The sequence below is a fragment of the Spinacia oleracea genome, chromosome 3 (genome assembly GCF_020520425.1).
Source record: "Spinacia oleracea cultivar Varoflay chromosome 3, BTI_SOV_V1, whole genome shotgun sequence".
Classification (NCBI taxonomy): domain Eukaryota; kingdom Viridiplantae; phylum Streptophyta; class Magnoliopsida; order Caryophyllales; family Amaranthaceae; genus Spinacia; species Spinacia oleracea.
The window spans coordinates 88,140,535-88,166,751 of NC_079489.1; the positions used below are offsets into that span (position 1 = coordinate 88,140,535).

A 26,217-nucleotide genomic window follows, 5' to 3' on the forward strand; every position below is an offset into this window, starting at 1 on the left:
TAAATCTCTTTCTCTCTCGCTTCTAAATTTGGCGCGTCACTTTAGGATCAGATTTTTAAAACCCTAATTCTTAAAACAAAAATCAGGTAAACGAATCGAGCAAACCTAAAAGAGGGGACAGGTAGCCGCGGCGAAGAGGTTGACGGAAAATAGGAAGCGAGCAACTTTCTTTCTTGAAACCACCGGCGCGAGCAAGCTAAGTTTTTCCTTGGAACCAACGGCCGAGCAAGCTAATAGGTGGCCTCTGGCGAGGAGGCTAGAACCACCGACGAAGAGAAAGGGTTTTTTTTTGAGGGGATGACGCAGGGAAAGTTAAGGGAGAAGAAGGGAGTTGAGAGTGAGAGATGCTTAATTTGTTTTGAATTAGTTTCAACGAATATTGCAGCGAAATTTTTTTTACCCGGGTTATTGCAGGGGGCTTTAACAAGTACGCTGCAACAAAAACGAGCTATTGCAGCGGGCTTTTAAAATGTACGCTGCAACAAACTTTTTTGCAGGGAACAATTAAATTGTACGCTGCAATAACCCTTTAAAGGGTTTGACCCGCGTTGACCGACTGGTTGTTGAAGCGTATTAACACATGTACGCTGCAACAAGGGGGTTGCAACAGGGGTTTTTTCTACTAGTGCATACTAGATCACATTTATATCTTATGCATGTTTTAAGTTATTTATTGCTTTTAAATATGTCTTAATTATGCATGAGATTATGGCTTGATTATGTTGCATGATTAAGGATTTTAGTTCACTTAAAATCTAACCTACATAGTAAGAGCCTTAAGTTCCAAACTTAAAAATCGAGTTAAAAGGTGCCATGCCAAAATAACACTTACTTGGATAACCTTTACATCAATCTTAGTAATAGTTTTCCGCCATAGCGAGGTGTTACTTATTGATTCTAAAGGGGTAAGGTACACAAATAATTGAGAGTACATGTTAGTTTTGGTGAAACTCAACGATATAAGTAAGGAGTCCTTTTATGTCGTGGAAAATTCGATAGGTTTACCTAATAAGTTCTTAGACGTACCTATCAACCAAGAGTAGTTTCTAGACTATTAGCAAAAGGCTTTTGCTTACCTAATTTTTTTTAGAATTGAGTCTAAATACATAATGTGCTTAATTCTTCAATGGTTTTAGGGTCTTGGAATCATTTTATTCACACCTGCCGGAACACATAACTTGAATAAAATGCTTAATAAACATTAAATTATGCATGCATGCTAGAATTTGAGTTTATTAAGAGAAACTGTGAATGATTATTTATTTGTTTATTCTTTTTCAATTGTAGTTTTAACTATGACAAACAACAATCAAAACATCATCATGGGTTCTGAGCTTATGATCAAGCTGAACCTAACGAATTTTCTTGAATGGGAAGCTAAGCTTGTTGAAATAGTCAGACTCAATGGACTTGAGTATGTACTGTTGCATCCGATGCTAAGCTACTATGCCAGAGACATGACCCCTGAAAGATTTGCCGCCTGGGATGCTGATCTCAAAAAGGTTATGAGTCTCATGCTGAACAATATCCCTGATGAATGGGCTAGAAGGTTTGTAGCTTACGAACCTTTTACGCTCATCAAGAATCTGAGGGATATCTGTCGTGGAAGCACGGAGGACAGGGACCTAAACGTCCATGAGTTGATTGAATCAATGTCTGGTCTAAAGGTTAGTTCTCCGAACAGGTGTTATAGGATGGAGGTCCAAGAAACACATGTTCAGCTCCTTCGCACTAAACAAAGGGTAGGCGTCCCACTGAGGTTCCATGTGGAGCTTATGCTTTCATATTTTGATCGCCTAAGTCTGCTAGGAACACCAATAAGCGAAAGGATGGCAGTCTCTATCTTGCTCAATTCACTACACAGTGGGTTTGGTCGCTTCAAGCAACTATACCTAAGTGAACCAAGAGAAGAAACAGTTGCAGAATTTGTTCACCTTGTCAGAAAGGCTGAGATAATACTCGACTGTGAAGCCAAGGATTTACTCAAGGCTAAAGGGAGACCCTTCAAAAAAGGTGGAAAGTCCAAGGGCAATGCTAAAACAAAGCAGGACAAGTCCACATCAAGCTGTCTTTATTGTGATGGAATAGACCATTACAAAAGATTATGTCCAAAGCTTAAGGAAGATCAGAAGAACGGAACAGTCGTTCCATCTTCAGGTATTTTCGTTATAGACTGTATACTTGCTAATTCAACTTCTTGGGTATTAGATACAGGTTGTGGCTCACACTTATTTTCCAATTCACAGGGACTAAGAAGAAGTATAAGGTTAAGCAAGGGTGAAGTAGACCTACGAGTGGGAAATGGAGCACGGATTGCTGCATTAGCTGTAGGAACTTATTATTTGTCGTTGCCCTCTGGGCTAGTTTTGGAACTGAAAGACTGTTTCCATGTTCCAAGTCTTACTAAAAACATCATTTCTGTTTCTTGCTTAGATGCTAAGGGATTTTCCTTTTTAATAAAAGACAATAGTTGTTCGTTTTATTTTAAAGAGATGTTTTATGGATCTGCTAGATTAGTCAATGGACTTTATTTATTAGATCACGACTAACAAGTTTATAACATAAATACCAAAAAGGCCAAAAAGGATGATTCAGATCTCACCTATCTATGGCATTCTCGATTAGGCCATATTAACTTGAAACGCATAGAAAGACTTCAAAAGGAAGGAATTCTAGAACCATTTGACGTAGAGGATTATGGTAAGTGCGAATCATGTTTACTTGGCAAAATGACAAAGCAACCTTTCTCTAATTTTGGAGAAAGAGCAACTGAACTATTGGGTTTAATCCATACAGATGTATGTGGACCAATGAGTACAAATGCTAGAGGTGGTTTTGGCTACTTTATCACTTTCACTGATGACTTCAGTAGATATGGTTATGTCTACCTAATGAAGCATAAGTCTGAATCCTTTGACAAATTCAAGGAATTTCAGAGTGAAGTAGAGAATCAATTAGGCAAGAAGATTAAGGCATTGCGGTCTGACAGAGGCGGTGAATATCTGAGCTATGAATTTGATGACCATATGAAAGAATGTGGAATTCTATCAGAATTGACTCCTCCTGGAACACCACAATGGAACGGTGTGTCGGAACGGAGGAACAGAACCTTGCTAGACATGGTTAGATCAATGATGGGTCAGGCCGAACTTCCAATAGAATTTTGGGGACATGCACTAAATACAGCTGCACTCACTATAAATAGAGCTCCGTCTAAAGCTGTTGAAAAGACTCCACATGAGTTATGGTTTGGAAAACCTCCAAAAGTGTCTTTTCTCACTACTACAAACTAGCTTTATAGCAACGGCAAAAAACTGTTACCATAGATCAAATAACCGTTGTAATAGGTCTATAGCAACGGTTTAAAAACCGTTACCAATGGGGGGCGTTGCTAAAACTCTATAGCAACGGTTTTATGAACTTATGCAACAGTTATGATAAACTGTTACAACAAATAATTATGGCAACACTTTATCTTAGGCAACACTTTAAATCTATGACAACAGTTATTTAATAACTTAAGGCAACATTTATACATTTAAGGCAACCGTTTTCACCAATATTAGGCAACACTTCTTAGGTTGTTATTGGTTGGCGTTTAAACGTAATGTAACGCTTTCTTATATTTATGGCGACGCTTTTAGATGAATTTATGACAACACTTTTCATTAGGTTGTTTGCGGCGCTTTACATTGGCATTATGGAAACACACTTCATTGGTCTAAAGCAATGATTTCAATTGGATTTGCTATGCATATACTCCGCTTTTTTTTTTGTCTTAACCTCTCATTTGCATCCAAAAAATAAACAATAAATACACAAAAAATGTATAATGATAAATTTCTTTTTAAACAAATATTATCATTTACAACCATCTCAAAAGTTTAAAAAAACTCTATTAAAATAGAAATTCTAAAACTACATCCATTAAAATAAAAGATCCTACAATCATGTTCTAAAAATTATATCCACATAGTAATAAATAGTAATAATTATGTGTTTAAAACCCTATAGATCTTTTCATATTTAATGTAGCTTGTAATTCTTGAATAGATGCACCATTCTGCAAAACAAACAAAAACAAACAATTGTTCCACTGTAATAAGAAATTTATTATCAATGAATAAATTACAAATATGTAAGAAAAAAAGCTCCAACAAGAATAACAAAAGATCAACCTTATGAAAAAGGGGCAAAGAGTATTTCAGTACCCAATATATACTCGTGTGAATTCATCCAATACTCCCACTATAGACCAATAATAGTGAAAGTAGAAAATCCGGAAAAGTTTACTTAGAAATTGAACTTTTCCCAAAAAAGTGGAACTAATTAAAACCTATTTAAAATCCATATGACAAAAGTTTCACTCACAATACTAAAACAATACCCTTCATATTTACCATCAAACTTATCAATTGGTATATGCAAAAAGATTATCTCAAATCTGTAATCTTGGAAGTTAAAGTTAACCAGTAAAACTTAAAGTTAACATCGGGTTTCCATCCTAGAATTTAAAGTAATCAATTTCCAAACTAACCAAGTATGGTGGACATTAACAATCAACCTTGAGTTTTACAATTTCTTAGGGTCAATGTGACTAAGTTATGGACAGTAGGTAGTTTCTTGAAGAAAGTAAGCTTTGGCATACATGTCTAGTTGTCGTTCCAATGATAAGAATGGAAGTATGTCTACAGAGAAAAATAAAGTGAAGGAATAGTATGGATCAGAAAATATACCTCTAGATAACCATGAAAACTATTTTGCTGGTTAATTTTAAACTCCCTTCTAAGTTCTTGTAGATTGAAGTCCTCTAATTCAAGCTCTTCTCACTTTCTTTGCATTTCAGCAACTGCATCATGGGCTTCCTTTTTCGTGGTCTAATTTTTCTTTTCCAGCACTTACATCTGCACATTAGTGGTTACAAAACTTTTAATGTGCTCCTCCTTGTCCGTGAACACCAAAACAACTCATTTCATAATATAATAAGAAAGATATGTGATAAATGTTAGAAAATATTAGACTACGCTGCTTCTTAAAGTCATCAACAACCATATTAAATTATGGAAAACAAATTTGAGCCTCATTTTATGTATAAATATACAAGTTCGGTTGCTCATTCCACACCTCATATAAGTTACATGTATGCAAGAAGAAAATGGAAGGGTATTATGAAATAGTGAGGAGCAAAGGGGGAACGAAAGGATGTCAGTTAGAGACTACCTAAAAACACCAACAAGAACATACATAATGCAGATTATAGCTTACATATGTAATCAAGGTAAAGCTAAAACAGTAGCTAGGGTTCTGAAATCCTAAAGTAGATTTCGACATGTAAGCTATTCCTCAACTATCTAGACATAATTAGGCATGCACATTATCAACATATCTTTACATCTAGTTTCATGATATATGCAAATCACTTATACGTAGGAAAATTATCCAGATAAACTAACTAGCTATTTTCTACACCGAGAATAGATTACTCATTAAGCTTATTCATAAACCAAAAGATAATGTAAATATGGCATTTAGAACACAAAACTCAGAAATTAGACGAGACAGTCAAAAGAAGCTTAATAATTGGTAAGTAAAACCTTTTTTGGTAAAGATTTTGATGCTGAGTAATTAGCTGCAGTTTCAGTTTCCACCTCTCTCACTCGAGGAATCTCTAACTCGATCATCATCATCCCAGTCATGATCATCTTTTGGTACTTAGTCTCGATAATCTTGTTTAGCATTGGAATACTCTTGTCCTTTTGCCCAAATCTTATTCTTATCCAACAGTTGTTGAACAATGTTGTTTGACCTAAGGTCTTCATATTTAGGCATTCCTTTCTATGGGCATGGACTTTACTTTCTCATATGGGCTTTTTTGAGCTTTTTGTTTCCGTTCTTTGCCATTTTCAACTGATTCAGAAAACAAAAACAAATGAGTTAAAAGATTAGTCAGAGGGATAATAATTAAGAAAGAGAACAGAGTTGTAAACAATCATATTGCAAAATAAAACAGAATATTCAGAATAAGACAATGTCAAAACAAACATATAACAATTGAACCAGTCTGCAGAAACCTTTTCGAACTGTACGTAAGATACCACATTAGATGAAGAAAATACCCTAAATTATAATGATATAAATACCTGAAAAACAGAGTAGCTAAAAGTCCATACATTGAATATCTAGAGTTTCCAGCGTTCTGAAAAAAGTTATTATTGTTGTTAAATGTTAATAAACCAATTCAAAATCCAGGCATATATGTCACATGGTTGATTAAGAACACCACTGAAAACAATTGTAACAAGAATTTTCACATTAGAAAAGAAGTATTGCTAGTGATTTATATAGTATTTCTTTTGTTTCATTGCTATTGTCAATATATACATTTTCTCTGCCTATTTAAATCATCAAAATTGAACTTTATAGACTATTTTAAAGACTGTGAATTTGGGATGCAGAAAATACTACAATGCCTCTTAAGCATCACATTCTCAAGCAAGCACAAGTAGGCAGTTCATATTGTCACATATGAAGATTTTAAGTGCAAATAATAAGCAAGATATTACTGCATGAAGTAGGTAGCTAGTGACAAAAGGAAAAACGAGTTACTGAAAGTTTCAGTTATGAAATAGATTCCTGTCACTTTTCGGCAACCTCAGTCTCCAAAGCAAGTTGCCCTTTTATTGAGATGTTTATGATCCTTGATTAATTAGAAGTTATTAGGGGAGTTATATGAGGAGTTTCTTGTACTTAACTAGGTGGTTTTATTAAAGAAGTTACCTACTTAATTAGGAGGTATTAGTATGGTAGTTTCATTGTCTTTGGGAAATTGTAACTCTCTTTGTATTTGTATATAAAAGGAATTGTACATGATGAATGAAAGACAACACAAGATTAAGTTGAACCTTAACATGGTATCAAGAGCGTAAGGTTACGACCTTAGAGAAATTATTTTTACACGAAAAAAAAAGAAAAAAAGAAAGAAAAAAAAAAGAATCACAATTCCTGAGAGATGGCAGGAGACGATGCAGGAAAAACCAAGAAGATTGATGTATTTTTTCTGGGTTCAAATGATAACCCAGGAAACATAATCACACCAGTCCAATTACGCGGAGATAATTATGATGAATGGGCGAGAGCTATACGAACTGCGTTGAAGGAAAAGCGTAAGTTTGAGTTTTTGGAAGGGATTGTCCCAAAACCTACAGAAGAGGAGAAATTAGAAGATTGGAACACAGTGCACTCTATGTTGGTAGCTTGGCTATTAAACACTGTCGAACCAACTCTACGTTCGACTTTATCTTATTATGAAGATGCAAGTGAATTATGGAAGGTTTTGAAGGAGAGATATTGTGTGGTGAATGGGACTCGGATTTGTCAACTCAAATCTTCATTGGCTGACTGTAAGCAAGGGAAAAAAGAGTCTGTGGCAATGTATTTTGCTCGCTTAAGCAAAATATGGGATGACTTAACTACCTATGTGGTTGTTCCGGCATGCACGTGTGGAGGTTGTAGCAACTGCACGTGTGGCCTTGGTGCTCAATACACACAAATGGTGGAAGAAGACCGATTGCATTGGTTTTTAATTGGACTTGATGGTGCATATGGGTCTGCAAGGTCAAATCTTTTGTCTCAAGAACCACTTCCATCATTAAATCGTGCTTATCAAAGCTTGATTCAAGAAGAAAGGTTGCGTGGTGGAAGCTCGACATTAGAAAAAGATGATCGTGACAACATTATGACTTTTAAGGTTCAATCCGATACACGAGGTAAATCTAAGCATGTTGATAATTCTGACAAGTTTTGTACCCATTGCAACCGTGTAGGTCACGACATGGGTACATATTTCCAAATTCATGGCTTCCCGGAATGGTGGGGAGATAGACCTAAAGGTGTGAGGGGGTATGGTCGCGGTGGACCAGCTTCTGGCCGTGGTGGGGGCCGAGGTGGAGCTTCTGCTGGAAGAGGACGTGGTGGAGGAACGGTTGGGAGTAATGCATGGAAGGGTGAGTCTTCTGTTCGTGCCAACAAAACTACAGCGGGTTCGGGGCAGATGAGTACTTCACAGGCACAACCAAGCTCTCCGGAGACAACAGGCTTAGCGGGCATAACCCCAGCTCAATGGAAAAATCTATTGGACCTTCTCAACTTACCTAAGCCTCGTGATCGTTTGAATGGTGAGTGTTTGTGGATTGTAGATACAAGGGCAACTCACCATGTAACCGGAACTTTCAAAAACTTGTTTGATGTGAAGAAAATAAGCAATTGTCCAGTAGGACTTCCAGATGGGCATTCAACAGAAGCGACACATACAGGCAGTGTTATGTTACCCGGAAATATGAAACTTGAGAATGTGTTATTTGTGCCGAAATTAAATTGCAATTTGATTTCTGTAACACAACTATTAGATGCAGCTAAATGTAACGTTCAAGTTATTAATACATTATGTGTCATACAGGACCGCGAGACGAGGATGTTGATTGGAGTGGCTGAGCGAAAGGATGGACTTTTCTTTTTTCGGGGTGTCCCTCAAGTGAAGGTTCTAGCAGTTGATAGTGATTCGTCAATGGAGCTATGGCATAAGCGTTTAGGGCATCCATCGGAGAAAGTACTTCGGAAACTTCCATATGTGAGTCAATTTAATAGCAAGAATAAAGATGGTTGTTGTGAGGGGGTCGAAAAAACACGAGGCTAATGCGTGACCTCGTCCCTCGTGGGTGTGACGATTCTTTTTTATTCAATCAAGTGTAATCGGATTTCCTGTGAGTTTACACCCAATTGACTAGTAATATAGGAGTCGCCATTCAGTTTTTAACAACAATGAGAAAAACTGACAAAACCCGGTTATCGTGACATAAAGGGAGTGCAATTATGTTTGACCACGACGGTCGTAGGTTCCCTTGTGATCCCTGGTGTGGGGATCTCTCAACATACACCCGCAAGGTAGAGATTGAGGGTTCGGGGGACTGTAACTACCGAGAGGAGTACTTCGCACATTGATAACTCCAGAGGCAGGATATCCTTACTAGCTCAGCATAAATAATTGAAGGGACATGCGTTAACTATTAAACTAATCTGAGTTGATTTTAGCAATATACAACATATAATACTAGATCGATCGCGATTATCTGATTTAGATAGCATTAAGGGACTTAGCATGATAATCCAATTTCCCAAAAATATTATATTTGTTAGGCGTGATAGAACAATCAGATTTGGTTAGTTTAACGGTTCATAAAAAGGGCGAGGAAAGCAATTAAATCATCGAGAAGGGGCACATTACGACGCACCCTTGAGAGGTGCGTCACGGTTCTCAGAAAACTAACCACTTTGACTTTGCTATTTCTCCTTTTTATTTAACGAATCTCAAATTATGGGACAGGATACGTTCTGTTCGATTTATGGATCGATTGCGACAGAACGCGTGAACGATTTCGCAACGTGAGGCTTAGGCTAAGGGTTGGAGTCAATACTCAGAATATGAATTGTGTGTTGAGTGTTCTTTTCACGTCGAATTTGGGCTGTATTTATAGGGGAGAGTTCGTGGAAAGATAGAATTGCAGAGTTCTAATCCACAAAGAATTAGGAAAAAACACGTACCCAGGCATTTTCAGCGCCCAGGCCTGGGCGCCGAAGATTTCGGCTCCCAGAGCTAGGCGTTGAAAATAGGGTCTGGGCTGTTTCCTTAGTCAGATTCGGATTCCTGAAATCTGTAGTGTTTGAGACTTAATCGAATCTTTTAGTGCGTATCAATTTCATGACGGAATGCGTCTGAGCCCGTTACGAACTCTAGGCTCGTTAGGATTTTAATTAATACGTAACTCTTATTTCCGAATCATATTAGGAATAGGAGTCTCGCAGTTTTCTTTCTCATTTAGGATTTATGTTGGAGTGCAACACCTAATTCTGACAGGTTTCTATCTTTTATGACTTGCCACTTTTAGAAACTACCCTTTACGGCAGTTACTATTTTTAGCAGGTTTCCATAAATAGCAGGTTTCTATAAATAGCAGGTTTCGGGTGAAATGAAAAGGGAATTGAGATTCGTTTATTTTATAGGAGATGCGTTGTTAAGTGGAGATTTATGTTTTCATCATCGAACCTTCCCTTTCGGGAATGGGGACAAAAGTAGGTGTCTACAGTTAGCCCCCACTTTGACTGAGTCTTGGAGTAAGACGATGGTCAAAGTACTAGACGGAGTGCGTCACACAACCCATGGTGTATGCGACCTGTTTTGCGAGGGTCTCACGAGCCCCCGAGTGATAACATTTGACTTAAGGGTCATCACTTGAAATGTCGACATATCCCTCACGTGTCATTGGGATTTGTCAACTGATAAATAGAAACTTCCTCACTTTGTCATTGGAAGGATCTAAAGGTGCGTAGAAACCCCCTCACTTTGTCATTGGGAGTAGCTACAGATGTTTTCGAAATCAAAGCTATAAAGTGTAATTGGGCCTGGCCAAGCCCAATCACGAGGTAAAAATGTTTTTAAAGATTCTCATTTTCAGGGCTAGCTAAACGAGAAAACCCCCTTGTTTTTATGGGACGTAAAACGAAGGAAAATCCAGCACATCGCTCTTTTTTTGGAAAAAACGGAAAACTAATCCTTTTAATTTTTGGAAAAGGAAAACCAGAAAAAGTTATCGCTGCCGCGACTAAGGACCTGCGCGGTTAGTGGCGCAGACCCCGCCGGCTAAAAGTGGCGAGCCTGTCCGCTAAGGGTGGACACCCCGTCTGATAGAAGTGGACGAATCTGTTTTTGAAATTTGAAAATAAGGACCTACGCGGTTTGTGACGTAGACCCCGCCGGCTAAAGATGGCGAACCTGTCCGCTAAGGGTGGACACCCCGTCCGATAGAAGTGGACGAATCTATTTTGTAATTTGTTTTGTGTTTTTTTTTTGAAAATAAGGACCTACGTGGTTTTCGCCGTAGACCCCGCTGTGAGGGGGTCGAAAAAGCGCGAGGCTAATGCGTGACCTTGTCCCTCGTGGGTGTGACGATTCTTTTTATTCAATCAAGTGTAATTGGATTTCCTGTGAGTATACACTCAATTGACTAGTAATATAGGAGCCGCCATTCAGTTTTTAACGACAATGAGAAAAACTGACAAAACCCGGTTATCGTGACATAAAGGGAGTGCAATTATGTTTGACCACGACGGCCGTAGGTTCCCTTGTGATCCCTGATGTGGGGATCTCTCAATATACACCCGCAAGGTAGAGATTGAGGGTTCGCGGGACTGTAACTACCGAGAGGAGTAATTCGCTCGTCGATAACTCCAGAGGCAGGATATCCTTACTAGCTCAGCATAAATAATTGAAGGGACATGCATTAACTATTAAACTAATCTGAGTTGATTTTAGCAATATGCAACATATAATACTAATTCGTTCGTGATTATCTGATTTAAATAGCATTAAGGGACCTAGCATGATAATCCGATTTCCCAAAAATATTATATTTGTTAGGCGTGATAGAACAATCATATTAGGTTAGTTTAACAGTTCATAAAAAGGGCGAGGAAAGCAGTTAAATCATCGAAAAGGGACACATTACGACGCACCCTTGAGAGGTGCGTCACGGTTCTCAGAAAACTAACCACTTTGACTTTGCTATTTCTCCTTTTTATTTAACGAATCTCAATTATGGGACAGGATACGTTCTGTTCGATTTATGGATCGATTGCGACAGAACGCGTGAACAGTTTCGCAGCGAGAGGCTTAGGCTAAGGGTTGGAGTCAATACTCAGAATATAATTATGTGTTGTTGTGTGTTCTTTCACGTCGAAACTAGGGGCCTATTTATAGGGAAGAGTTCGTGGAAAGATAGAATTGTAGAGTTCTAATCCACAAAAAATTAGGAAAAGAGACGTACCCAGGTATTTTCAGCGCCCAGGCCTGGGCGCCGAAGATTTCGGCGCCCAGAGCCAGGCGTTGAAAATAGGGTCTGGGCAGTTTTGTTTAATCAGATTCGGATTCCTAAAATCCGTAGAGTTTGAGATTAATTCGAGTCTTTTAGCGCGTATCAATTTTATGACGGAATGCTTCTGGGCCCGTTACGAACTCTAGGTTCGTTAGGATTTTAATTAATACGTGACTCCTATTTCCGAATCCTATTAGGAATAGGATTCTCGTGGTTTTCTATCTCATTTAGGATTTATGTTGGAGTGCAACACCTAATTCTGACAGGTTTCTATCTTTTATAATTTGCCACTTTTAGACGCTACCTTTTACGGCAGTTACTATTTTTAGCAGGTTTCCATAAATAGTAGGTTTCGGGTGAAATGAAATGGGGAATCGAGATTCGTTTATTTTATAGGAGATGCGTTGTCAAGTGGAGTTTTTATGCTTTCATCATCGAACCTTTCCCTTGCGGGAATGGGGACAAAAGTAGATGTCTACAGTTAGCCCCCACTTTGACTGAGTCTTGGAGTAAGACGATGGTCAAAGTATTAGACGGAATGCGTCACACAAGCCATGGTGTATGTGACCTGTTTTGCGAGGGTCTCACGAGCCCCCGAGTGATAACATTTGACTTAAGGTTCATCACTTGAAGTGTCGACATATCCCTCACGTGTCATTGGGATTTGTCAACCGATAGTATAGAAACTTCCTCACTTTGTCATTGGAAGGATCTAAAAGTGCGTAGAAAACTCCCTCACTTTGTCATTGGGAGTAGCTACAGATGTTTTCGAAATCAAAGCTGTAAAGTGTAATTGGGCCTGGCCAAGCCTAATCACGAGGTAAAACGATTTTAAAGATTCTCATTTTCAGGGCTAGCTAAACGAGAAAACCCCCTTATTTTTATAGGACGTAAAACGAAGGAAAATCCAGCACATCGTTCTTTTTTGGAAAAACGGAAAACCAATCCTTTAATTTTTGGAAAAAGGGAAAACCAATCCTTTAATTTTTGGAAAAAGGGAAAACCAATCCTTTAATTTTTGGAAAGAGGGAAAACCGAAAAAAGTTATCGCTGCAGCGACTAAGGACCTGCGCGGTTAGTGATGCAGACCCCCCCGGCTGAAGATGGCGAGCCTGCCCGTTGAGGGTGGACGCCCCGTCCGATTGAAGTGGACGAATCTGTTTTGATGTATTGAAAATAAGGACCTACGCGGTTTGTGACGTAGACCCCGCCGGCTGAAGATGGCGAACCTTGTCCGCTGAGGGTGGACACCCTGTCCGATAGAAGTGGACGAATCTGTTTTGAAGTTCGTTTGTTTTTTTTTTTTGAAAATAAGGACCTACGCGGTTTGTGACGTAGACCCCGCCGGCTGAAGATGGCGAGCCTATTTTGAATTTGAAGACTTTATTTTTCGAAAACTGAGGACCCGCGCGGCTAGCGACGCAGACCCCGCCCGCTGAGGGTGGGCGAGCGCATTTTGAATTTCTTATTTTGCCTATGTAGAAGGGCTTTTGTGATTACAACCTGTTGGTGGCTCGTAATATTTCCTGATTAGGTGTGTCCTATAAGTGGGTCCACACTGAGTATATTTTCGTTTTAACAATTTTTTTTTTATTGGGATAGAAATATCAAGATAACGGATATCTTACACAAAATAGGGGAGTACGCGTGCCCGACAGCGAATATTCGCTGTCTGGGAAGCATTTTCAGCGCCCAGCAGTGGGCGCGAGAATTTCTAACGCCCAGAGCTGGGCGTTGAAAATGCGAAAGGGGGGGGGGGGCTGGTCTTTAAATACGCGGACCGTCTCCTTCCTTTCCCATTTCCACCATTTTCGCTCAAACTCTTCATTTCTCTCTACTGATTTTTGCCCGTTTCCTTCACTTTTCTTCACGAATTCTACTCCAAATCACTTCCTAATCTTCCCAATGTAAGTAATTTTCAGTAATTTTGAGCTTTTTTGTCAATTTCAGTATTTTTGTCAAGTATTTTTTTTGTGCATGAAATTGATTTGGGGTTTTTTGATTTGCCCCCCTTTCCTTCAATTAGATAGTTGGAAATGTTTCACATAACATGTTAATTAGTTTGTGCATGTTAATTTTTGCAAGTATGTTGATTTTTGTTGAATTTGGGCATTTTCATGCTAGCCCCCAAGTATACCTACGACCCTAGTATTTTCTTATAATGTAGGTATTGTTCGTATATTGCTTGCGTTCCTATAATTCATGGGTGACAAATCATGGGAGAATTTTGATTTTGCTGGAGTTAATTTTTGCTTAGGGAATTTTGCTAAGTATGAACTTAGTATCATGTTTTTAGGGAACAAAAATCGTATGACTCCATTTCATGAGTGAAATGCACTCTTTTTAGGGATCGGTATGAGTGCCGATTTTGTCAAAGGTATAATGCCTTGTTGTATTGTTGATCAGCATGTCTGACGAGTCGTTACCCCCTCCTGGTGGCCACGAGGTGCGTGGCATGACGCGTCAGTCGACTAGCCCGGGTCCCCTATGGCTGGGCCCTGAGCTTTACGATGGTCGTGATCTGCACTACGACCTAGAGCACCATGTGACTTCCCGCCTTCATGCGAGGAGAGAGACTACGGTTCGCGGCTATGGCGCCGCGACGAGTGAGACCGTTTTTAGCTATCTGAGCTCGGGCGCCCAGGCATTGGTGAGGGCGAGCTCACTATTTCCGGTGGTTGAGACCTTCTGGGAGATACTGCGGCTTAACATCTCCTTATCCTTTCTGCGGTCGTTCATGAGGTGGTGGTGGGATACCACCAACACCTTCCACTTTCCTTGGGGCGAGATGACGATCACTCCTGAGGACTACACAGCGTTGACGGGCTTGACCTTTACAGGGAACCCCGTTCGTCTGAGGTTGGATGGCCCATCGCCGACTGTTGCCGAGGGTACCAGGCTCCTGGGCTCGTGGATGGGTAGTAGATTACCTTCGTACCAGCCCCGTGGGATACCTTTCGCTGACCTGATGTGGGCTTTGGAGCATGGTGTAGAGGAGTCGCCTTTGAGACAGGCTCGGCTGTTCTACCTCCATTTTATTACTTCCACTTTTCTATCGGGTCCGACTGACACCTTTGACCCGAGGTGGATAGGTATGGTGGAGGATGTGTCTACACTGGGTGACTATCGCTGGGGCGATTTGGGCTATGCGACGCTTGTCGGCCAGATGAGTTTGTCGGTGCGCGACTCGGACCCGAGTAGACGTCACTTTGTGATTACATTAGCGGGAGTGCCGCGTTTGATCAAGGTATGTGCCTAGACTTTCTTTTGTTTTCTCGCTTTTACCGGTTCTCTCTTTTTTTTAATGTTTTATTGTCCTTTTCTTTTTGCAGCTGTGGGCCTTTGAGCACTTACCTTGGCTAGCTCCCCGAAAGAGGCAGAGGCCTTTGGAGTTCCCTGCCGGTCGCCGTTGGGGTTGGAAGAAGAAGCTGACAGTGCGTCCACCGCCCGATACCGTGTGGGATTTTATCCGGGACGAGAACCCTGAGCATGTACAGAGTCTTATCCTCTATTTCGTATTTCGTCATTCCTCTATTTTATGCGCGAGATCTGACTGCGTTTGTACAAAAACAGGTGGTTTGGACCCCGTGGTTCTCTTTTAGGGGTACCCATGCTTCGGTCAGGGATAGTTATGCCCTGAGCCAGATGCGGGTCTTGTTCGTTGACCGTCGGGACCCTGTCTGGTACCTGGGAGAGCGGGTACGTATGCAGACGGTCGGGGTTTTTTCGGTGCCCAGGCCTCCGCCTGCGACCATGCTGTCTACTCGCTCGATAGGTGAGTCGTGGAGGGTCCACTCGAGGACTGGCGTGCCGGCGACGGACTTGGTGATAGAGGGAGCTAGCTATTACCAGTTTATCCAGGATTCTCTTCGTCTCCCGGAGCCTGGCGCTGTAAGTTGCCTTCTCTCTTTGTATCGATTTTAGTGTTTTCATGCTCGTGCCCATGTGTTTATTCCTACTGTGTTTTGTGCAGGAGGGTCCTGACCCTTTGGGGGGATGGGTGCTTCCCGATGCTCGGATCTCGTATACCGGAGAGAGTGGATCCGAGATTGTGGAGACTTTCCCGGAAGACCGGGTTTTCCATGCTCCGCTCCCTGAGGGAGTAGAGGCGGTATGCACCTTTTATTTGTGTACTCTTCTTATATTTTTTCCTTTTTTTTTTTTTATTGACATTCTTGTTTCAGGTTCCGGCCCGTACGGCCAATGCGATGGTGGGGGTGATCAACCGGTTGAAGTTCGCGTTGGTTCGAGCTCGGTCTGTACTTTCTTGCAGGAGCCCCCACTCTACTCGGGTAATGTGCCCTCTTTTTTGATCTGTACCTTTTGTTTGGCTTTCGGTTATTCACTCTCTTTTTGTCTCTTTTTCTTTTTTGCAGACGGCTGCTGGACGTGCCGGGGCCGACGACGCGGGTCCCTCGGGCGGGGGACACGGTCGTGAGAGAGAGAGGGCACGGCACTCGCCCCTAAGGCATCGCTGTTCTGACGCGGGGGTGAGTTCTTCCGGGGAGAGGTCCGAGCCGGAGCGTAGGCGACGTTCCGTGTCGGTGGCTCGAGAGCCTAGCCCCGAGTTGCAGTCACAACCTCATTTTCAGGGTGACTCTGGCTGGGGGCCCTCATACCACGGGGAGTGGAGTGGATGGACCGGCGAGGCTTGGAGACATGGAGCCGATGACGAGTCTTAGGCTTACCTCCTGTTTTGTACATATTCATTCTTGTATTCCGCATGTATATATGTCATTTTTTTGCGACTTTTGTTGCAAGAATGTTTTGAGCCTTCCGTGGGCTTTGTTTTAACATATTATAGCAATATTAGCTTTTTAAACCAACGACGATTTTTGAAAAGGAAAAGACTTTCGTAAAAATAATGAGTTCATATAAGAGTGCACACATATTTTTAGACTAACCGACTACTTGGGGTATTACATATGCATGTTCACTAGGGGGGGATTTGTTTTTTGCCGACTCGTGCCATACTCCTTTGTTGGGCTTGTTCCTGGAAATTCTTGCGGCTTTTTCATTTTATTTGGTCTTGCCCGTGCATGGGTTAGGGTAGAGTGCCCTTTGCAATATCTTTTCTTCTTGATGCGTTGCATGACTTCATTATTTTTTAATTTTTATTGGACCGAATCCTTGAGAAGGATTGCCTACGTATCTTGTCAGAATCAGGTCGCGCGTAGTTCTAGCTTCTTGAAAGAAGCATTTTGAAAGGGTGTTCATTACACGTCTGCTTCCCCCCCAAGTGTTCGTGGTTCTTTTGAGGGTTAGAAAAAGGAGTACGAACACTTTGCAGAAGTGGGAGGGTAGGTGGCAAGAGAGAATGTCGCCCGTTCAAGGGCGAAGGAAATATCGGCGCCCAGGCCTGGGCGTGAAAAATAACAGCGCCCAGTCCTGGGCGTTGAAGTTCCGTCCTTCGCTTTTTCTACTTTATCGAGTTTTATGCCGTTTGCTTAGAGTAATGCGCAGAATGTTTGCTTATGAGTCTTAATGTGTTTTTTTTAGATGCCTTAACTCCGGACTTAATTTTATTAAATATAGTACTTTTTCAATTGGTCTAAGTTCGTGAGGTTAGCGAATTCCGCTCCGTCTATGTCGGCTAGTTGGACTGCTCCGCCAGGTAGGATGGTCTTTACAAAATATGGTCCTGTCCAGTTAGGCCGGAATTTTCCTCGAGGGTCCGTAGTAGGTGCGCAGACTTCTTTTAATACAAAATCGCCTTCCTTGATGTTTCGAGGTTTGACTCTTTTGTTGAATTGCCTTGCGATGCGCTTTTGATACACTTGCACGTGATGTAGAGCTCTCAGCCTCTGTTCGTCTAAAAGGACGAGTTCGTCGTACCGAGCTTGAACCCAATCAGCTTCGGGTAGCTTGCTTTCTAGGACGATCCGGAGGGAGGGAATCTCCAACTCGACCGGTTGGACTGCTTCCATTCCGTATACCAAGGAGCAGGGTGTTACTCCAATGGAGGTGCGGATTGAGGTTCGATAGCCCCATAATGCGAAGTGTAATTTATTGGGCCAATCCTTATAATTTTCGGCCATTTTTCCGATTATGACTTTAATATTTTTGTTGGCCGCCTCTACCGCGCCGTTCATTTGCGGCCTGTAGGGAGAGGATTTATGGTGTTTGACATGATATTTTTCGAGCAGGTCTTGGACTTCGGCCCTGAAGTGGGAACCTTGGTCGCTTATGATTTCGTGTGGAACCCCGTATCGACAGAATATGTTCTTTTCTAGGAATCGGGCGACATGTTTGGCTGTTAATTTTGCATAGGAGACTGCCTCTACCCATTTAGTGAAGTAATCAATTGCAACTAAAACGTACTCGTGTCCCCCTACGCCTGTTGGTGTTACCTTGCCGATTATATCTATACCCCAGGTGGAAAAGGGCCATGGAGAAGTGAAGGTGTATAGTTCTGAGGGAGGCAAATGGTTAAGGTTACTGATGATTTGGCATTTTGGGCAAGTTTTTACAAAGTGATGGCAATCGGTTTCCATAGTGGTCCAATAGTACCCTGAGCGGGATATTTTTCGGGATAGCATTTTTCCGTTCATATAGGGTCCGCACACGCCGTTATGGTATTCTTCCATTAGTCTTTGGGCTTGGTTTTGATGGACACAAAGTAACTTGATTTTATTCGGCGTGTATTTGTACAGTTCTCCCAGAATTATGCTATATTGTGAAGCGAGGAGGCGTAGGGCCTTTTGTGCTCGCGGGGAAGTGTTTGGGGGGAATTCCCCACTTGTTTTGTAACGAAGGATGTCCGTGTACCATGGTTCTTCTTCGGTGTTTTCAGGTTCGGAGTCTATGGTACAACAATAAGCCGGCTCTTTCCTTCGCTCGACCCGAAGGGTCATTCCGTCCCATTCATTCGGGATGTTGAGCATTGAAGCTAGCTTCGCTAGTGCATCCGCGAATTGGTTGTCGTCTCTTGGCAAGTACGTATACTCGATTTTTTCAAATTGCTCGACTATTTGGTCTAAGTGAGCTTGATATTTTGAGATACTAGTGCTTCGGACCTTCCATCTTTTGGATATATGGTTGATTATTAGGGAAGAATCCCCGAAGACTTGTAGGTATTTGACTCCGAGGCTAACTGCGGCCTCTAGCCCGACTATGCAGGCCTCGTATTCGGCGGCATTGTTTGTGGCCTCGAAGTCAAGTTTGACGGAAATTGATATATGGGCTCCTTTGGGACTGACTAGGAGAACTCCGACGCCGCATCCTTTTTGGTTGGACGCGCCATCGAAGTATAGTGTCCAATAGTCGTCTTGTATCATCAGAAGTTCCTCGTCGGGGAGGAGGTAAGCTTCCGTGGTTTCCTCATTCGTGGCATGCTCGGCCAGGAATTCGGCTACCGCTCTTCCTTTGATCGTTTTTTCCGGCATGAATTTTAGGTCGAATTCTGAGAGCATGACTAGCCACCTGGACAGGCGACCACTCAGGGCGGGCTTTTCGAACATGTATTTTAAGGGATCTAGTTGTGACACTATATGAACAGTGTGGGCCAATAGGTAATGTCTGAGTTTTTTGGATGCCCAGACGAGGGCGAGACAGGTTTTCTCAAGTTCTGTGTATCTCGTCTCGTACTGTATGAACTTCTTGCTCAAGTAGTAAATGGCTCGCTCGGATTCATGTACACACTGTGAGAGCATAGCTCCTGCTGCAGTATCCGTGACGGTTAGGTATAGGCGTAAAGGGATTCCAGGCAAAGGCGGGGAGAGGACGGGTGGCTTGCTTAGGTATTCTTTGATTTTATCGAAGGCAGTTTGGCATTGTTCATCCCACTCGGCCTTTTCTTCTTTTCTTAATTTTTTGAATATTGGCTCACAAGTCATAGTAAGCTTGGAAATGAACCTACTAATGTATTGCAGCTTTCCTAGGAAGCCCCTTATCTGTTTTTCAGTTTTTGGTGGGGGCATTTCGGTAATGGCTTTGATCTTGGATGGGCCAATCTCGATTCCTCGCGTACTAACAACATATCCTAGCAATTTTCCCGAGGTTACCCCGAACACACATTTTTGTGGATTTAGTCTCATGTTATATTTCAAGATTCGGGTGAAGAACTTTTTAAGTGCCGGGAGGTGACCACGCCGGTCTTTAGATTTGACGATCATGTCGTCCACATAGACCTCGATTTCTTTATGTATCATGTCATGGAGTAACTTGGTGGCTGTCCTTTGATAGGTGGCCCCCGCGTTTTTCAAACCAAAAGGCATTACAGTGTAACAATATGTTCCCCAAGGGGTAATGAAAGTTGTTTTCTCCATGTCTTCTTCTGCCATGAGTATTTGGTTATATCCGGCGTACCCGTCCATAAAGGAGAGGAGCGCGTGTTCTGCGGTGTTGTCTACTAGTATGTCAATGTGAGGTAGAAGGAAGTCATCTTTAGGAATGGCTTTGTTGAGGTCTCGAAAGTCTACGCACATTCGCACTCGTCCATCTTTTTTAGCTACGGGGACAATATTGGCCACCCATTCTGGGTAGTTGGAGACTTTTATAAAGCCGGCGTCTAATTGTTTAGTGACTTCTTCTTTTATTTTCAAGGCTATCTCTGGTTTGAGCCGCCGTAGCTTTTGTTTTACTGGTGTCATTTTGGGATCTAGCGGAATTTTATGCTCAGCGATTTCTCGATCTAGTCCTGGCATGTCTTTGTAGGACCAAGCAAAGACACCCTCGAGTTCCCGCAAAGTGGAGATTAGATCGGCTTTTTCAGTGGGAGTTAAGGTGAGGCCAATTTTAATAATTTTAGGATTTTCTTCTGTTCCAATATTTACCGATTCTGTGTCCTCAATTATAGGAGTTTTGAGTTCTTGTTCACTTACAGCTTTTATTAGTTCGGTATATTCCTCTTCTGGCTCTTTTTCGTGCTCATTAGTGGCGAGACATTCTGCATTATTACTCTGATTTTTAAGCGGCACATACTCAAAGGTTTTGTTTATCTTATTAAAGTCATGAAGCATTACATCAAAAAGATCTCCCGGAGTAGAGATTTCCGGGTCTAAACTATTTTTGGGAGGGGTTACAATTTTGCTAGGTTCGGACTCGGAGTCAGACTCGGATTCAGACCCTAATTCTTCGTACATCGGACCCTCTCCCGCAGATATCTTGAACTTCATCCCACGAGCATTAGTCCATTTGAAAGTCTTGCGCCACCCTCGTTGGATTTGGTCATCTTTCGAGGGTGATGGAGCGATCAATTTAGTAGGATCGAACACTTCATCTTGGAGAGCTAATGCCATAATTTCTGTTTCTTTCTTCGCTCTTTTCTTTTCTAACCCAAACAATAGCCCGAAAGCGTGTGAGTTGGGGAGCGTTTTTGGCATAGCATGGTTCTTTGGGGCGAGTGGCCTTTGAGAACGTAAAGGGTCGTGTCCCAGAGCATGCATCTCTTGGGTTTGTGCGACCTCTAGGTGTAGATGTTCGGGATATGCTTCTTCCATCGCGTCCCTTGATGGCTATCACGGGCAAGTACTCAGGGGCCCTGCATTATTGTTGTGGAGTAGGAGACACATTAGTTTGTTTCGTGAGTCGGTTTTTTTTTAGACACTCTATGACTACCCCTAAGTCGGACTAGTATATTTGGACTGTTATGTGTGCACTTTGAACTCTTTATGTTTTTTGAAAAAATCTCTGCCCGTGTGACATTCATGATTATTTGCATGGTCGATTTTTAGTGTCGAGCATCGCCGTCGTAGGAGGCCTAACAACGACGCCAAGAGTTATTAATTTTTCGCGAGTCGCTTTTTTTTGAAATCGAGTGCTTTTCTTACGCCCTCGTAGCAATTCTTTTTTATGAACATTTTTTGCTACGTATTTTCCTTTCGTGCGGGCACCAAAGCTGCTGCGCCTGACCAGAAGGCCAAGCAGCAATTTCAGCGCCCAGCGAGGGGCGTGAGAATTTCTGGCGCCCAGCCAGGGGCGTTGAAAATGCGTCCCTGGCTGGTTCTCATTTTCTGTCTCCTGTTTATGCGACTTCGATTTGCGTGCTTGCCTAATAACGTCCTTTACGCGTGGCAGCGTTTGTGGGATTCGTTACAGGCCACCCCAAGCGTCGCTTATTTTGTGGCGATCATTCAGGTTTGCGGAACACGTGTTTCGGTATAACTCTTTGGCAAATTAGTCTATGAATGTTTGGGCAGTTTTAAAGGTCGTTGGTTTTCTAGGATAGTTTGTCACACACAATCACATATTTCGCTACACATAACTACATTACAAACATGGATTTGAAAATTAAATATGCCACGTAGTTTATGATAGGCTTCTATGGGTAGTTTATTTGCGTCTGGCTTGGTACCGCTTCTATCGTTGATCCAACACATGCCCCGGTCGAGGTAGTGTCTTCAACAGACGAATTTCGCTCAAGAGGCTAACCCGCAAGTGTAACACCCCGACAATTCTCGTTTTCTAAAATAACCCTTTTATAAATATAACTATAGAGAATTATCAAAGTATTATCGCCCGTGTGAAAACGTAACGGCTTATTCAGAATTTTGCAGCGGAAAACGTAAAACTAACTTTTAGGTTCATAAATAATCGATTACATATTAAGTCTAAAAACCAATTAACGGAAATAAGGAAATACGAATAGTACGACAAATTTTAAATCCAAATTAACAAACCAAATCTCTTAACCAAACAAATCTAAATACAAGCTCTCTAATCCCGATCCCAATGATGCATCATCTTCAAACCTGTAGATGGGCAACGCTTATTGATCCTTAGAGACTGCTCACCAAAGATGGGTCATCACAGGATCAATAAGGCATAGCCATGATCAACACACACAAACAAAGCACGTAATCAGCAAAGCTGAGTACTACATACTAAAAGCAATAATAATCCTAACATGATACTATTAAACGAACCATCCTAACATGATACTAATGAACATAAATAAGGGCAGACAAACATGATAATTTGACGACCATACTTGACTAGACTACGCTAGACTTATAACAATAATATTATTTTAGTTGAAATAGACAATGGACCGAGTTTTCTAGCTAGAAGCTTCACTAAGGAAGACGAGGTACGGGCGCGACTCCGTAACCTCAGTGACCTGCGATATCGAGGAACGTTTGAATAAAAATAGGACACGGTGATCAATCCGGTCCGAATTAAAGGCCATGGGCTACCACCATGAACCCCAACTCCTGTCTGTCCGTCACTTTAGACGTGCACAGTCTAAAGCTATTGCTACTCAGTTTCACTTTACATGATTTACAAATTGAAACTCTGTTATGACTTAACAATCACATAAGGCATACAAACCACATGTATTCACAACTGTTTTTATCTTGGAATTAAGTAAGTAACATAAAGGGATCAAAGAAGACTCATTCCAATTAAATCCAACCTTTCCTTTAATACTGATTAACCCCTCTATATGGGTATAAGGTTTCAACTTACTAAACAAGGTCCTTGGCCCTCATAAAGTAGTGCAAAGCTATAAGGGAACATCAATCAACTGATCTGAATCAATATATACAAAGTAATCTAGTGTTCCCAATCAAACATGTTTGCATAAATCATCCATACTAACATTTTATAATTCTCGTAATGCAATATAGGTTCAATATGTCCATGCAACAATATTAAACATGCAATTTCAACCTGACTAAGTTCGTCGATAATATCAACATCACCAAGTTCAACAATACTATCAACAGAGCCAAGTTCAACAACAAATTCAACATGGTTTCAACAATTAGCACACATTCCAAGCACACAGGTATGTACGTACCTTGTGTAAACAAACTGCAAGACCACTTTAATAATTCAAAAGTCGCCTAAAGAGAATTCTCCGCCTAAACAACCAACAAATATTCCCAATCAACTTCTAATCACTCACAACAATAACAAAGCATTCTAAATACATCCTAAACATATTTAGGACATTCCCTAACATTAAAACTTGAACATTTGATTTCCTAGCATCATAATCATTGAATCAATGATTGAAATTCGTTGAAAACTCTTCGCAAACGTCATACTTTAAATTTTCAGCAATATGAAATCGTTTAAAGCTTTCCCAAAACCAAATTATCATGCTTAGAACATAAAAATAATAATTTTAATAATTCATAACCATTCTATCATGATTTTAAAACTATTAAAATCTTAAAAATTCATGTTTTAATAATTAAAATCCTTATTTTAATTCAATTATATAAATCTGGAAATTAAATTATTAATTATGCAAAGTATATAATCTGAAATTCCTAACTTAATAATAAAACTATAATTTAATTCAAGAAACATGGATTAAACTAATGAAACATATTTAATTAAAACATAACTAAAACATAATTTAGTTTAGGGTTGAGAATTAACCAAAAACTAGAAGAGAAAGAAGAGGTTGGCCGGCGGTGGACTGCGCGGCAGCAACACAACTGGTCGTGGAGGATGGCGGCGCAATGGTGGAGCAGGGTGGTGGCTGCACTGGGGCGTGCGTTGGTGGTGGGTAGCACTCGAAATAAGAAAGGGGAGAGGAGGAGAGCCGGCTGGGCAAAGCAGCAATCAACGGTGCAGCACACCGGTGGTGGTTGCCGTGGTGGTTGAGAACGATGGTCGGCAGCAAGGCACGGTGGTCGTGCGGTGGTGGCTGACCCGAGAAACAAAACAACGAAGTGAGGAGGAGCGAAAAAGAAAAACAAAAGAAAGAAAAGAGAAACGAAAGGGAAGAAGGACGACGAAGAAGAAGGTCGAAGCAGAGGGGTGCTTACCGGCGGCGGGCGGTGATTAACCGGCGGCTGGAGCACGGCGTGAAGGAGGAGAGAAAAACGGCTGTGAGGGTTTGCTGTACGTGAGATTGAAGGAGGGAGAGGAGTGTATGCTTGCTTGGGTTTCACGTGAATTAGAGTAAGGGAAGGGAGGTTTAAGTTTTTGGGTTTTAATGTTGGGCTTTCCCAAGTGGGCTAGAATTAGGATTTAGCTTTTATGATTCGAATCCAAAACTGAATAAGATCGTTTTCTAAATTCAATCAATTTTCGTAATTCGATTTCTTTTCAACGAAAAATTCTAAAATTACTTTTGATTTCATAAATCATTAAAAATATTAAAAATGTAATAAAATAAATATACGTTGATTATATATTTATTTCTAAAATTCGTAAGTTCTTATTTAAATATAATTAACTATACGTTAAAATATATAAATAATATTTCTAAATTTGCGGGGGATTACAATCTACCCCTCTTAAAAGAAGTTTCGTCCCGAAACTTGACACGAAAATTCACACCCTTTTCAAAAGTTTTCAACTTATTCTTACGTAAAGAAGTACTTGTGCCATTCATGTGCACTTTTTGCCAAGTTAAAGTTGCTTGTGTTACTCATGAACACATTTTTCTTATGCGGAGAATCTATTTACTTTGCACCAACATGTATAAGTTGCTAAAAATGAGCATAAATGCATAAATTTGGTATAAAAATAGGTAAAAAGCGCGAATTTCTTTCGCATTCTACCCCCCTTAAAGAAAACGAGTTACGCCCTCGTAACTCATCTCAGGAAATAACTTTGGATATTTCCACTTCAACGAATTCTGTCCCCAATACAATATTTTCACTCAAATCATTCCAGCAAATAGACTTCTACACTTTTTCCCACACAATGCCTCAACATGTGACATCGTAATGCTCGCATGGTAACTATTGATGCACGAAAATTCAATAAAATCTAGATGATCTCCCAACTTCTCTTTAAAGCCAATAGCACATGCTCCCAACATATATTCCATAGTTTGGTTAGTCCTCTCAGGCTGACCATCAATTGCAGGGTGGAAGGCAATACTCTTTTTCAATGTTGTCCCCAAGATTCAACTGGACCTTATTGCCAAAATTTCAAACTTTTGTGCTCGGTAAGGATCTTACATGTTGTCCTATAAAGGTAATGTCTCCAAATATTTGTAGGTAACACAATAGCAGCTAGCTTTAGGTCATGAGTAGGTTAATTAGCCTCGTAAGGTTTCAATTGACGCGACAACAAGTGCGGAGGTCAAATGCTCCTTTAAAATATGAAAAGCTTCCTCACATTTCTCACTCCACTTGAATTTCTATTCCTTTTCGACAAGTTGGTCATTGGTTTTGTTTTCTTCCAAAAGTTTTTTTTTTTTTTTTTTCACAACCTCCTATAATGGTCATCTAAGCCTAGAAAACTTTAGATATCGGACACGTTCTTGGAATAGGTCACTCACTCACATCTTGAATCTTAGCAGGATCTACAGAGACTCCTTCTGGTCAACTTTCCCTTTTTACCGACCTTATTGCACCTTTCATTTATGTATAACTTTTCG

At 41.0% G+C, this 26,217-nt stretch overlaps 1 protein-coding gene across 1 annotated transcript; it reads left to right on the forward strand.

Annotated features, from left to right (window-relative positions):
* The first annotated feature begins 7,009 nt into the window (after window positions 1–7,009).
* On the forward strand, window positions 7,010–24,485 carry LOC130469843 (uncharacterized). Its single transcript, XM_056839351.1, has 2 exons — window positions 7,010–8,657; window positions 24,244–24,485. The coding sequence occupies exons 1-2, from the start codon at window positions 7,010–7,012 to the stop codon at window positions 24,483–24,485; spliced, it is 1,890 nt and encodes a 629-aa protein (XP_056695329.1).
* Window positions 24,486–26,217: the final 1,732 nt, after the last annotated feature.